General features: G+C 41.2%; 1 protein-coding gene across 3 annotated transcripts in view; it reads right to left on the reverse strand.

The window, feature by feature from the left end:
* Nucleotides 1–329: 329 nt before the first annotated feature.
* LOC135463682 (exocyst complex component 3-like) overlaps nucleotides 330–15299 on the reverse strand; it is a 34480-nt gene continuing 19510 nt past the window's right edge. Inside the window, exons 14-25 of one of the 3 annotated variants that reach the window (XM_064741061.1) lie at nucleotides 14897–14963; nucleotides 13923–14015; nucleotides 12087–12180; nucleotides 11080–11150; nucleotides 10496–10662; nucleotides 6571–6642; nucleotides 5337–5489; nucleotides 3964–4078; nucleotides 3404–3484; nucleotides 2736–2828; nucleotides 2043–2098; nucleotides 330–1159 (exon numbers count right to left, since the gene is read on the reverse strand). In XM_064741061.1, the coding sequence (XP_064597131.1) occupies nucleotides 1123–1159; nucleotides 2043–2098; nucleotides 2736–2828; nucleotides 3404–3484; nucleotides 3964–4078; nucleotides 5337–5489; nucleotides 6571–6642; nucleotides 10496–10662; nucleotides 11080–11150; nucleotides 12087–12180; nucleotides 13923–14015; nucleotides 14897–14963 (1099 nt within the window). In that variant the 3' untranslated portion in view covers nucleotides 330–1122. Of the gene's footprint in view, nucleotides 1160–1186; nucleotides 2099–2735; nucleotides 2829–3403; nucleotides 3485–3963; nucleotides 4079–5336; nucleotides 5490–6570; nucleotides 6643–10495; nucleotides 10663–11079; nucleotides 11151–12086; nucleotides 12181–13922; nucleotides 14016–14896; nucleotides 14964–15299 lie in introns of those variants that run through there. The other 2 variants (XM_064741062.1, XM_064741060.1) reach the window with 2 other exon arrangements.

The raw sequence follows: 15299 nt of genomic DNA on the forward strand, positions 1-15299 counted from the left end.
GCAGCAGCACTTTAGTGGCATTGACCAGGTCTGCCACAAGACAATATATGTACACACACCTAACGACTGCTAGTCATCATATGGCTTCAAAAATGGCTAAGTACAACGTTAAACTCCAAGCATACATACAAACAAACACGACAGCTGTGCTGAATGGCTTTTCATTTAACAATAACTGTTAGTGTTATCCTGACAAATTCCAATTAAAATTCCAATTTTGTACATAAATTTCCACAAATATTTAAATTTGTGTACTAGTAAATCACACCAAGTATGATCTGTACATAAATTTATTGACTGTTACCGGTGTTGTACACATTCTAGTGCGCATGTACCGTCTGCATACAGTGTATTTACAAGGTCCTTATGGGAAAAGCACTATAAATATTGCACTTCACAAGAACGAATACCAGTGTTGGGGGTTACGTGCAGCAGTTCTGAGTCAACGATGGTAGCAAACAAATGGAGAACAGTTTACCTTCACATCAGAAACATAAACAAAAAGGATGACAATGTTTCTAATGCAGGTTCTCTTACTCACAGTATAGCACTCTTACTCACAGCATGGTATATTTATCTAAGTTTAGAATTTCCACTCCAGTTCAAAACCGCTTTCTGTGCTGAAATTACTTCACAGTACATGACCAAGGAATTAGCACAACAGAGTACCCATGATGGGACCAGTCCTATGACATCTTGGTAGAGTCCACATGATTGGACCAGTCCTATGACATCCTGGGAGAGTCCACATGATGGGACCAGTCCTATGACATCTTGGGAGAGTCCACATGATGGGACCAGTCCTATGACATCTTGGGAGAGTCCACATGATGGGACCAGTCCTAAATTGCAGCTATAGAACATCCATGTGATAAGACCAGTCATATGTTTCAACTGAGAGCCCACATGATGGGACCAATCCTATGTTGCAACTGATAGTCCACATGATGGGACCAGTCCTATGCTGCAACTGATAAACCACATGATGGAACCAGTCCTATGTGGCAACTGATAGTCCACATAATGGGACCAGTTTTCTGTCATATCACAGAAAAGTTTTTAGTCCATCACGTTACAATGTTCATATGTTGATTTCGGTGAAGATTCCTTGGGGTTTAGACTTCAGGTGGTCATCTTCTCCCATGGCATCCACGGCAATCTACAACAGTGAAACGTGAAAACAGGGAATCACAAACAAATTGCATTATGCAAAGAACATTCAATTGCTTCTAATGTTGAACAAATGGAACGGCCATTAAGAAATGACGGACAATTTGAAGAAGGGATGAGCAACTGTGCACAGATGCACAAACAATGATGGGTAAAAACATTAATTGAATAATGGATCAGTGAACATTGAAAAAAGGAACAATAGGTGCTCAGGCAAGCATAGGTGCTCAAATGGAACAATGAACAAGCAATGGTGGCTACAGTGAATTTTTATTCATTTATTTGATAGGTCTTTTTTGCCGTACTCAAGAATATTTCATTTATACCACGGTGGCCAGTATTATGGTGGAAGGAAACTATGGCAGGGCCCAGGGGAAGCAAAGATGGGCAACTGGAACTTTGGACAGGTAATGGTATCCAACGGGAACAATGGACAAGCAGCAGTGGTCAAATGGAACAGTGAACAAGTAACAGTGGTCAAATGGAACAATGAACAAGCAATGATGGGTGAATAGAACAATGGACAAGCAACAATGGGCAACTGGAACAAAAAGCAAGCAATGATGGGCAAGCAGAACAACACACAGGCAATGGTGGGCTAACAGAGCAATGGACAAGATATGATAAGCGAATAGAACAATGGATAACAAAAGAAGGACAAATTGAAAAATGGACGAACAGGTTGGAGCAACTGAAACGATCAAGCAAAGGAAGGCAAACTAAATAACGAACAAGGAATGGTAGGCAAACTGAACAATGAACAAGGAATGGTAGGCAAATTGAACAATGAACAATAAGTGGTTGGTGAATTGAATAACAAATAAGAAATGTTTAACAACTGGATAAATGGACAAGCAAATGGAACAATGGACAATAAATGGTGGTTGGACTGGAGGTGATGAGCTTCTCGCAGAGCATCAACAGCAATCTAAAATAAGGAAACATAAAGCAGCATTCAGTTGGATGAAATATTCAGTGGGCAAATTGAAGAAAGGACAAGCAAGGGTGGGCAAATATAACAACGGACAGGTAACTGTCGGAAAATGACAACAGGCATTCAATGATGGTCACATAAAACAATGGACAGGTAACTGTGGGAAAAGGACAACAGGCATTCTAGGATGATCACATGAAACAAGGAACAGGTAACTGTGGGAAAATGACAACAGACATACAATGATGGTCACATGAAACAATGGACAGGTAACTGTGGAAAATGACAACAGGCATTCTAGGATGGTCACAAAAAACAATGGACAGGTACCTGTGGGAAAAAGACAACAGGCATTCTAGGATGGTCACATAAAACAATGGAAAGGTAACTGTGCGAAAATGACAACAGGCATTCTAGGATGATCAAATGAAAAAACAAAAACAAAACAAAGACGGACAAATGGTACAATCGACAAGCAATCCTGGAAAAATGTAACAACATTCAACCAATGGTGTGCAAGATGAACAATGGACAGGTAAAACAACAGAATGACAGATGATCAATGGTGGGCAATTGGACATAAGGGCAAATGGACAAGCGTGCATAAATTCCACTGCACATGGCTGTATACCTGTCTGGCCTCAGAGCGACTTATGTCCCCGCGAGCTAGCAACAGGCTGATCACCTGGTCCATCTTCACATCAGGGTACTTGTTGGCGAGATGCTGAAATAAAAAACATGAGGTGGGTGGAGACAATGTCGACTTTTTTGTTGTGGTCAATATCCCATACATTTTCGGCTTTTTCAAAAAACAAAAGCTCAAAGCAAAATACAGTTTTTCTATGGCTTTCAGTTCTGCATGATAATGTGGCATGACAAAACACAATACATGTAGCTCATGCTTGCAGTTTTCAGCCATACTTAACTATCTTTCATATGACGATGAACCTCCTATATACTTGTAGTTGACTGATGATTCAGGGAACATTTTGAGTAAAAACAACACAATTATCTTTTCAATGGTAGACAAGTCATTTTGGTAGACAATTACATTTTGCATTTAAGACACAAGCCATTCCTGTGGATGGCAGTCAAGCATGTTAAAAAATATAGCTCAGGCAACACTGAGAAAATTGACAAAGGTCACAGAAATCTTTATCTGCAAGCGTTCAATGGATGAAGTGTTCACAATGAAATAGAGAGATTGGGTGAGGGTGAAGACACAGCCCTTCAGGACTGTGCCTCATTTTACTCTGACATCTCCAAGTTGTTCAGTTAGAATCATGAAAAGTTACTTACTGTGACTTCCAACGACAACATGGAGGTGTCCTTCAGCTTGAGAACTTCAGACAACATGGGTAGGACATCCATCAGTGTGGACTGTCACACAAGCATATCATCCAGTTAGTAACAAAAACAGGCAGCAAAGACTGAAATGGCCCCTCCCCGCCCTCTTCCCCCCACAAACATGTTGATGAGCTAACATGCACATTATTCTCCCGTGTTGTAGCTCATGGGGCAAATTCCAGAAACCACAGTTTGACTTTTAAATAACAAAATTTTAAACTTCAATATGTTTTCATCTGTAGTATTAAATAAAAAGCACACTGTTTGTTGGAAACAAGGTCTTCATATGACAAGCTGGCCTATTAATTTCAGAATCCGCTTATGAAATAAAAAGCCTATGGGTACAAGACAGCCATGTCTAAGCTGACCTCTGAAGTCATACTGTTTTTAGTCATACTGAGGTCTTCTCAAATCCATTTTATTTACCAGCAGAGAACTCAGGCCCGTCTGGCATGTCTGACTTTTTCCACATTGTCATAAGCCGGGTCAACCAGAGAACACAACGCACTGACCTTTTGACCTCCTCTAGGGCGAAGCTCGCGTATCAGTCTTTTATATTGGTCAGCTTCTGTACAGATTTTCTCGGCAGAACGTCGTCTCTCGTCATAATTCTTGAATGACAACTTTCTGAGGAAAGAGAGCAGAACTTGAAATCACTGAAAAGAAGAAACGGTTCTAAACCTTAAGTTCAAGAGTAGGCCTATTTTTTAAAATGAGGGCAGAATTCTTTACTTTCTGTCTCATTAAATATTTGGTTATGTGTTTTGTCCATTTCCCGCAGCAGTCTTAATTTGAGTCAACTTCAGAAAATTGAGTAAATATTAAATTGTATGTCATGTCAGATGGACTAATTTGGGTTAAGCTGGGCACACAACATTAATTCAGTGTCTCTTTGTACCATTTTTAGCCAAATGTCTCCATATTTATACTAACTGTGCTACCTAAAAAAGTCCTGTCTTGCCAAGAGACAGCAGACATCAAATATGTTGCCGTCAGTGCATCTAGGTCTTGTCTCCTTGTTTCATGGAAGAGAGCTTACAGACATGCTGGAAGAGAGCTTACAGACGTGCTGGAAGAGAGCTTACAGACGTGCTTTGAGAAATCAAATCGCATAAAAATAGTTAGTCTGTAAATATTCTATGATGTTGTAAAAAGTAAGACACTTTTGACAAACAGCCTCCTGGCTCAGAGATGAGAAGACGGGTTAAGTTTCAACACTGAAATCTGTCATATACAGTATTTATTTACTACTCTGATTGGTTCTTTAAGCCGTACTCAAGAATGTTTTACTTGTATGATGGCGGCCAACATCATTTTGGGAGGAAACCGGACAGAGCCCCCTGGGTAAACCCACAACCATCTTCTGGGTCATAGTGCTACATGTATAACTGCCATCTACTAGGCCATGGAGGCCTCTCATATACTGTAACTGACCTGACACTGCCCATGACTAATTTGCTTACTTGGCCGAATTCTGAGGTCAATTGATCTTAGAAATTATGTTTTCAGCTTTCTGTGGAAGGTAGAATGACATCCTACTGGAAAATGTAATTTTAAAAACTTAAAGTATTATTTAATGACATTTGTCTCTAAAAATGCACTTTTAAAGGCCATATTTAGGTTATTTTACCGCATACAACTTTTCTAATTTTTGGGACACCTGGTCTACTCTTTTTAGCCAATATAATGTAACCATAGCACAAATATTTAGTTTCTTTTTCCTCACATGGTCAGACCATTTAATGAACACCATTCTCATATCTTCACTTTTCCAAACAAAGCTGTGAAAAAATGTATTATTCTGCTTGCAGCACTACAATCTGTCCAAAAACTTTGAAGAATTAGTACACAATTTAAAAAATTAAACTTTTTTCTATTTACATACCTAGAAAAGAGAGCTTTGAGGTACTCCTTGACAATGACTCGCTCAAACTTTGTGAGAATGGAGTTGTGGAATTCCGGCTTCAGATGCTGCAGGTCTTCGTTGTAGTCCTGTAGTGTGGCGCAAATCACATCCACCGTCTTGGAACTGTCTATCCTACAACACACGACAGAAAAGTCAGAAATTTTTGTTCAAATGGGGGAACCTTTCCTGCCTAAAGTCCTGTTGTCAGTGGTTAATTCCTGATTTTGTGATGATGTTTAGTGGACATATTTGCAAAGCATTACTCATTTACTGCAAAAGAACACCGGTCAGTTCAACTTGGATCCAAATCGCGCAATGAAGGAAATGTCACCCTATTACCTTATTACAAACAGGTCTAGCATTTTCCGGGGGCCTCCGTGGCTGAGGTGGTGAGCAAGCCGGCACGGGGCAATGACCCACGAACCTCTCACCAATGTGGTCGCCATGAGTTAAAGACCTGCTCACGTTGAACTTTAGGACATGTGACAATGACGTATAGTAACGAAGCCCATCTTGGCAGAAGACAATGGTCTGCAACACACATTAGACTGTACAAAAAGTTGCAGACCACTTATTATCACCACGGCCCCATAAGAAGTGACAGTGGGGGGAAATTACAAATTCCTTGTCCTGGGGCTGGGATTAAACCCATACCACACTGAATAAAGAATAAAATAAATACTCATGTAAGATTTCATTTATTTATTTATTTGATTGGTGTTTTACACCGTACTTAGAAATATTCCACTCAGAAATTATGGTGGAGGAAACCCAGTAGTGTCTGGTGAAAACCCACGACCATCTGCAGGTTGCTGACAGACCTTCCCGCGTATGGGCGTAGAGGAAGCCAGCATGAGCTGGACTTGAGCTCACAGCGACCGTAAATTGTAACACACTACCATGCATACTCTCATTCTTCAACCTTTTTTGCACACAAAAGAGCAACTTTCAGTGCAGTGCAAAAGTCTTTTTGATTTGATTCTGGAGATAAAACTACATAGGTTGGATTGGCCAGGTTCATAAAAAGTATAATTCTGTGAACACAGAATAATACCTTCAGAATATGTTTGAATAAAAAAACACCACGCAAACACGAGACAAGTTGAGGAATTACAGTACCCACTGAACAAAGAAAAAAAGAAATAAGCAAATTTGTAAATATCAAAATAAATACATCAATCACTCAGTAAATAAAATAAACAAACAAACGAACCATGATCTGGTGAGAAGCTCACTCAGGCTCTCTCTCAGGTCCGTGAACACTTCCTCTACAATCATGTCAGTTCTGTAACAGAGAACAAAACACAAGATTAACACAATCTAGAGTGGATATCTAGAGAGAGATTGCATGGTAACGTAAGGTATGTTCATGTATTGCACATTTCAGTACAGTAATGAACACATTTTTCCCATAAAAACAACAATAAAAAGAAAAAAAAACCCATAGAAATTGTACATGCAGTAAATATCGTAGTACAAACATCTCCAGGAGAACTTATTTTACTTTCTTTATTCAGATTTCTTCAAGTGACACATTCGTTTAGATTTCGTCTGATTCAGCATGGTGCATTTTTTATTTTTTAGTCAGCTATGGTTAGGTGGGGCCTGTGAAAAGGGTAAATGGCGAGTTTCGAAGTTAAAGCAGCATAAGCTTGCTGAAAACCTACCTTCAACACAGATATGAATTTAATAAACTCATCTGAACAGACTGGGGTGAATGCTACATGATTTACATGGAATCAGAGACTTGTACGCCTACACGTGTCAACATACAACAGACAGCTTCAGCAAACTCCATCAGAGACACGTACCCCCATACAACATACGGCTTCAGCAAACTCCATCAGAGACACGTACGCCTACACGTTTCAACATACAACAGACAGCTTCAGCAAACTCCATCAGAGACATGTACCCCCATACAACAGACAGCTTCAGCAAACTCCATCAGAGACATGTGCGCCTACACGTGTCAACATACAACAGACAGCTTCAGCAAACTCCATCAGAGACACGTACGCCTACACGTGTTAACATACAACAGACGGCTTCAGCAAACTCCATCAGACACGTATGCCTACACGTGTCAACATACAACAGACAGCTTCAGCCAACTCCATCAGAGACACGTACGCCTACACGTGTCAACATACAACAGACAGCTTCAGCAAACTCCATCAGAGACACATACGCCTACACGTGTCAACATACAACAGACAGCTTCAGCAAACTCCATCAGAGACACGTACCCCCATACAACATACGACTTCCGCAAACTCCATCAGAAAGACGTACCCCCATACAACATACGGCTTCAGCAAACTCCATCAGAGACACGTACCCCCATACAACATACGGCTTCAGCAAACTCCATCAGAGACAAGTACGCCTACACGTGTCAACATACAACTAACGGCTTCAGCAAACTCCATCAGAGACACGTACCCCCATACAACATACGGCTTCAGCAAACTCCATCAGAGACAAGTATGCCTACACGTGTCAACATACAACAGACAGCTTCCGCAAACTCCATCAGAGACACGTACCCCCATACAACTAATGGCTTCAGCAAACTCCATCAGAGACACGTACCCCCATACAACATACGGCTTCAGCAAACTCCATCAGAGACATGTACGCCTACACGTGTCAACATACAACAGACAGCTTCAGCAAACTCCATCAGAGACACGTACCCCCATGCAACATACGGCTTCAGGACACTCCATCAGAGACACGTACGCCTACATGTGTTAACATAATACAGACGGCTCGAGCAAACTCCATCAGAGACAAGTACGCCTACACGTGTCATCATACAACTAACGGCTTCAGCAAACTCCATCAGAGACACGTACGCCTACACGCGTCATCATACAACTAACGGCTTCAGCAAACTCCATCAGAGACACGTACGCCTACACGCGTCAACATACAACATACGTCTTTAGCAAACTCCATCAGAGACACATACGCCTACACGTGTCATCATACAACAGACGGTTTCAGTAAAACCCCATCAGAGACATGTACGCCTACACGTGTCAACATACAACTAACGGCTTCAGTAAACTCCATCAGAGACACGTACCCCCATACAACATACGTCTTTAGCAAACTCCATCAGAGACACGTATGCCTACACGTGTCATCATACAACAGACGGTTTCAGCAAACTCCATCAGAGACACGTACGCCTACACGTGTTAACATAATACAGACGGCTTGAGCAAACTCCATCAGAGACATGTACGCCTACACGTGTCAACATACAACGGCTTCAGCAAACTCCATCAGAGACACATACGCCTACACGTGTCAACATACAACAGACAGCTTCAGCAAACTCCATCAGAGACACGTACGCCTACATGTGTCAACATACAACAGACAGCTTCAGCAAACTCCATCAGAGACACGTACGCCTACACGTGTCAACATACAACAGACAGCTTCAGCAAACTCCATCAGAGACACGTACGCCTACACGTGTCAACATACAACAGACAGCTTCAGCAAACTCCATCAGAGACATGTACGCCTACATGTGTCAACATTCAACTAACGGCTTCAGCAAACTCCATCAGAGACACGTACTCCCATACAACATACGGCTTCAGCAAACTCCATCAGAGACACGTACCCCCATACAACATACGTCTTTAGCAAACTCCATCAGAGACACGTACCCCGATACAACATACGGCTTCAGCAAACTCCATCACAGACACGTACCCCCATACAACATACGGCTTCAGCAAACTCCATCAGAGACACGTACCCCCATACAACATACGGCTTCAGCAAACTCCATCAGAGACACGTACCCCCATACAACATACGGCTTCAGCAAACTCCATCAGAGACACGTACCCCCATACAACATACGGCTTCAGCAAACTCCATCAGAGACACGTACCCCCATACAACATACGGCTTCAGCAAACTCCATCAGAGACACGTACCCCCATACAACATACGGCTTCAGCCAACTCCATCAGAGACACGTACCCCCATACAACAGACAGCTTCAGCAAACTCTATCAGAGACATGTACGCCTACATGTGTCAACATACAACTAACGGCTTCAGCAAACTCCATCAGAGACACGTACTCCCATACAACATACGGCTTCAGCAAACTCCATCAGAGACACGTACCCCCATACAACATACGGCTTCAGCAAACTCCATCAGAGACACGTACCCCCATACAACATACGGCTTCAGCAAACTCCATCAGAGACACGTACTCCCATACAACAGACAGCTTCAGCAAACTCTATCAGAGACATGTATGCCTACACGTGTCAACATACAACAGACAGCTTCAGCAAACTCCATCAGAGACACGTATCAACATACAACATACGGTTTCAGCAAAATCCATCAGAGACAAGTACGCCTACACATGTCAACATACAACATACGGCTTCAGCAAACTCCATCAGAGACACGTACGCCTACACGTGTCAACAAACAACATACGGCTTCAGCAAACTCCATCAGAGACAAGTACGCCTACACGTGTCAACATACAACAGACAGCTTCAGCAAACTCCATCAGAGACACGTACCCCCATACAACATATGGCTTCAGGAAACTCCATCAGAGACACGTACGCCTACACGTGTTAACATAATACAGACGGCTTGAGCAAACTCCATCAGAGACAAGTACGCCTACACGTGTCAACACACAACCAACGGCTTCAGCAAACTCCATCAGAGACACGTACGCCTACACGCGTCAACATACAACATACGTCTTTAGCAAACTCCGTCAGAGACACGTACGCCTACCCGTGTCATCATACAACAGACAGCTTCAGCAAACTCCATCAGAGACACGTACGCCTACACGTGTCAACATACAACAGACAGCTTCAGCAAACTTCATCAGAGACACGTACGCCTACACGTGTCAACATACAACAGACAGCTTCAGCAAACTTCATCAGACACATACACCTACACATGTCAACATACAACAGACAGCTTCAGCAAACTCCCAAAAGTGTAACATGAAACTGAGCACTACATACATGTAGCTAACAAAAGTGTAACATGAAACTGAGCACTACATACATGTAGCTACCAAAAGTGTAACATGAAACTGAGCAATATTCACTTACCCAAAATGTCCGAGATTGTGAAAATCGATGTCGAGCAGACCGAAGCGGTCAGTGCGAATGTTATCTGAGTCGTCGTCGGTGGTTTCTGTGTATTCGTTCTTCAGATACCATCGCCTGAGCTGTTTCATCTGGTCAGCAAATGCTAAACAGTTGTTGATGTTAGCAATCTGTGAAGGAAACATGCAAACCACTGTATTCTGTACAAATTTCACAATGCAAACTTCAAGGATAGAATTGAGGTTTTAATTTTCATACATGTAGTTAATTTACTTGTCCGGGTGTTATATACTACACTGACCTATTTTTTTCACTCTTAAAAACATGAGCTAGTTTTTAGGAGCTGGGAACCGACGCATCTTGATAACGGTCAGAGGAAATCATCTGAGTCTGGAGGAAACTGTTGCTCTTTGCTAAGTATGTTCTGGCGTAAAGCTGCAGCCAATGCTGTCAGGAACTGGAATTAAACTTGTCCTATCTTCGACTTCGACCTGTTTCTTTGATTAGTGTTTCTCATCATTTCATGACACGACAGACAATGACAGCCCACCCAGCCACATTATACTGTATAGGAGTGGTTGACTTACTACAAAGTGCAGGAAATACTGGGGTTCATTTCGGTTCTGAAGATGCCTCTCCTTGTATTTGGTAAGCTCACCTGGAATATGAACATGACGCAAGTTACTTTCACTTTCAGTTTTTAACTTTCACACACTATGTATTAACTTTATAGGACACAGGTTACTTTCACTTCTGGTTTGGCACATATCATATATTAGCTTCATATTACACAAGTTACTTTCACTTTATGTATCATATACATTATGCAGATTAGCAATAGCTGCGACTCCACATTAAAGTGACGCTCTGGTCAGAATACAAATTGCACAGAAATATTACAATGATATGAAAGAAATCCTACGGAGTGAGGATGTTTATGAATAAAACTATTTAACCCATATAACTGACGATTCCTTGGAAAAAAACAAAATCTTCGGCCATGTCAGTAAAATTTTCTTGATGTGACGTGATAATATTCCCTGTATGACGTTGAATCAGGCAGATGTGACATTGGGTAAGACATTTATGCTGGGATAACATCAAGAGCGTTTGAAAGGGCAGCGTCTTTTGTGGATACACGTCAGCGATTGATGACGTCATGTGTTTGTGTGTGACGTCCCACCAGGCAAAGTGGAAGGGACAAAAATATTTTGTTTTCGTATCCTCTGACGAAACATACAATATCAGTTTTAATTCACTGCAATATTTTCACAATTTAGAAAAGCAATTCAGACTATCCCAGTCCTTATTAATTCACCTTGTTTTTAAGACACAGATGTTTTGACACCAAAGCAGCTCTTTAAGGTAGCGATTGAGTTTTCAGGGTCCCTTGAGCGGCTGACTGGCCCACAGAACAATAGACTTACAGAGTTGTCTACATCAATGTACGTGAAGGCAGCTCAAACTGATCAATAACTTGATTTACTTACCATTTATTGAAAGAAATTGCACAGATCAAAATTGCTAAAAAAAAGGACATCATTCTGGTGTCGGAACATGGTGCCTGGGTAAATGTGTAGTGTGGGATAATTACCTCTGTAATATGCGGCAAATGAGTTCAGCTCATCTACAAAAAGCATGAGGACATTCTGCACCAAGTCATGGTTTATGAGGGCAGCCACTTGATTCTGAGGAAACAACAACAACACAGAAGAGCTGCACAAGGGGGGAATAAGTGCGCAAGTACATGTGCTCAGTATGTGCTGATCATATTGGACAGATGACAAAATTTAAAACTTAAAACATAATAAATAAACTTCTTAAACTGTACAAAGAAATAGTGAAACAAAACATTTCCAAGGCTATTGGTTTGCCTATTACAATCAAATTTAACATACCAGACTTGAATTCAAGAAAACAGTTGCTGCTGTTTTTTGTCTACTATTGTCTACTATTTGAGATCATAACAAACAGGCTGTGTATAACCAGTGCTATCTATTGAACTTTCTCAGTTTTTCTCCTATTTTCTTCTATTTTTATTTTGTCCATTCAACCACCATAAAGATTTATCGGAGTAACAACGTATAATACACAGTATTTCTGTGCATAATGCCTTTCACCTAAAGTTTACCTGTAGCAGTTTTATGTAGTCAAGCATTTTGCTTGATTCTATTTGATTTGTCTACCTTGTAGGCCCACTTAAGACTTTTATGTGAAATCTGATAAATTTTTTATCCGAAAAACTTACGGTAAATGACCTAAAGTTTTGTACGTGAGTTACTGTTGTTTACTTTTGCATGATCCGAGTTGGCGGCAAAATGACAGAAGAGTAATTAGCCCCTCGCTCGTTTCATTACCCTGCATGGCACTTAGAAGCTCTGGTTGCTAATCCTGGCCACGTGGGGTCAGAAAACATGCTCCACGCGATGTTTCCGAAAACTGCCACAATTTACTTTTACCTCTTTTTCTGTAGCACTGTGTGCGAGTTCGGCAGGATCAGTAGACAGGATTTGTTTTGAGTTGTTATCACATTAGGAGTTTGCACAACACCGTCACTGGCTTTATAACTAAAATGTTTTATGACCTCCTGTACACAGGTTTGCCCCGACGTGATTTATGCGTCACCAACGAAAGAGAAGATTGTTGTTTTGCCTTTCGCCAGCACAAATCACGTGATCGATGGGTAGACACGTGGACATTTCAAATCCTCTGATTGTAAGTGGCTTGTATCATGACTAAAAATTCCTCTGATGGGACTCGATTAAATATTAAGTAAATTAAGTATTCCTATTACGTAATATGGGCGGAAGGGAGCCGACAGTCTTCCAAGTTACGCCTGAATGAACAGGAAATGTTTAGCTGCAGTGTTGTGCCGGATACCCATTTGATATGACACTCCACATGCCTAAAGGTACTGGGCAGTCAGGCTTAATCTCTACAGTCTTCTCCCAGATTGAGCACAAAATAACGATAATAAAACAATCAAACCTGTTGCGAAGTGCATGTACTAAAATTATTATGATTAAAACTGAGGAAAGCATGAACTGTTGGTGGTAGGAGCACAGACTAACTGCTCAGGGAAGCGTGAGCTTGTTTGTTACATTCTTGAACTGTCAATATAACCCTGACCACCCCTGATGCTCTCCTGCGGCACTCAGTCAGTAACAACCAAAACCAACACAATGAATCCTGGGATTGGCTTTCCGAGTCCCAGAGCGAAACTTTAGGTCATTTACCGTAAATGTCGGCAAAAAAAGTGTTATTTATGTACTTCTGGAAGTGCTTTTTTTTCAGACTTATGGGTAAATGATGTACAAAGTTTCAAGTCAAAAAAACAAACAAATTGATTTATCAAAAGTACAATTTTAAGGCTTCTTAAAAGTACGTTTTTACGCACCAAACTATGTGTGACATACAGTAACTGTCTTACGTTTTGTTCCATCATCTGGTAAATGATGACAGGAAGGGCAGTGTTGTATTTCCCCTCTCCGTCCTGGTCGGGGGGCGAGTTGCTGTACCAGTCCTGTACAACGACAACATCATCAACAACAACATCAAACCTAGAGCTTCCATTATATCACCCGGTATTTCAGAATTTCAAGAATAAAAAACTTCAAAGGAATATCAATTAAAAAAAAACCTTTACAGTTTAATCAGAGTCTAATCTGGAGTTATATTAAATTATACTTCCAAAAATGCAACTATGAGAATATCACTTTTGAAACATTTGAAAACATTTTGCTCCATGGTCTAAATTCAAAGGCTGAAGTCTGCCTTTACACAATGACATCACTCTGAATTCAGAAGACAACCTCCATTCTGAGGATGACAGCACCTTGCATTCTGATGGTGACAGCACCTTGCATTCTGATGGTGACAGCACCTTGCATTCTGATGGTGACAACACCTTGCAATCTGATGGTGACAGCACCTTGCAATCTGATGGTGACAGCACCTTGCATTCTGAAGATGACAGCACCTTGCATTCTGATGGTGACAGCACCTTGCAATCTGATGGTGACAGCACCTTGCATTCTGAAGATGACAGCACCTTGCATTCTGATGGTGACAGCGCCTTGTATTCTAAAGGTGAAAGCGCCTTGCATTCTGATGGTGACAGCACCTTGCATTCTGATGGTGACAGCGCCTTGCATTCTGAAGGTGACAGCACCTTACATTCTGATGGTGACAGCACCTTGCATTCTGATGGTGACAGCACCTTGCATTCTGATGGCGACAGCACCTTGCATTCTGAAGGTGACAGCACCTTGCATTCTGATGGTGACAGCACCTTGCATTCTGATGGCGACAGCACCTTGCATTCTGAAGGTGACAGTACCCTGCATTCTGAAGATGACAGCACCTTGCATTCTGATGGTGACAGCAGACACTGTCAGGTTTTACCTTGAGATCAGTCTTGAGTGAGTTGCTCAGCCATTCTGACACGTTGCTCTTCATTGTCTTCAGATACCTTTCAGGGAGAAAAACAAACAGCATAAAGAACTGATTTATAATTGATAAAATTACACTGAAGTTTTCTCTATCAATTTTTGACTCAGGTTGAGATGTATAATTAAATAATCTCTGAAATACAAGACACTGTAATTCTTCAACCTTTTTTTGCATATTTGCAAGGTGTTTATGCAAGCATATTTGGAAGGCATTATTCTGTGTAGATGGAGGAAATTGTACTCTTTGTGATGCCTTTAAACTGACCAATCCAACAAATATAGTTTTGTATCCAAAATCAAATAAAAATGTGCATACATTGCACTCTACATCTTTCCTGTGTGAAAAGGTTGAGGAA

This window comes from Liolophura sinensis, chromosome 3, assembly GCF_032854445.1.
Source record: "Liolophura sinensis isolate JHLJ2023 chromosome 3, CUHK_Ljap_v2, whole genome shotgun sequence".
Classification (NCBI taxonomy): Eukaryota; Metazoa; Mollusca; class Polyplacophora; order Chitonida; family Chitonidae; genus Liolophura; species Liolophura sinensis.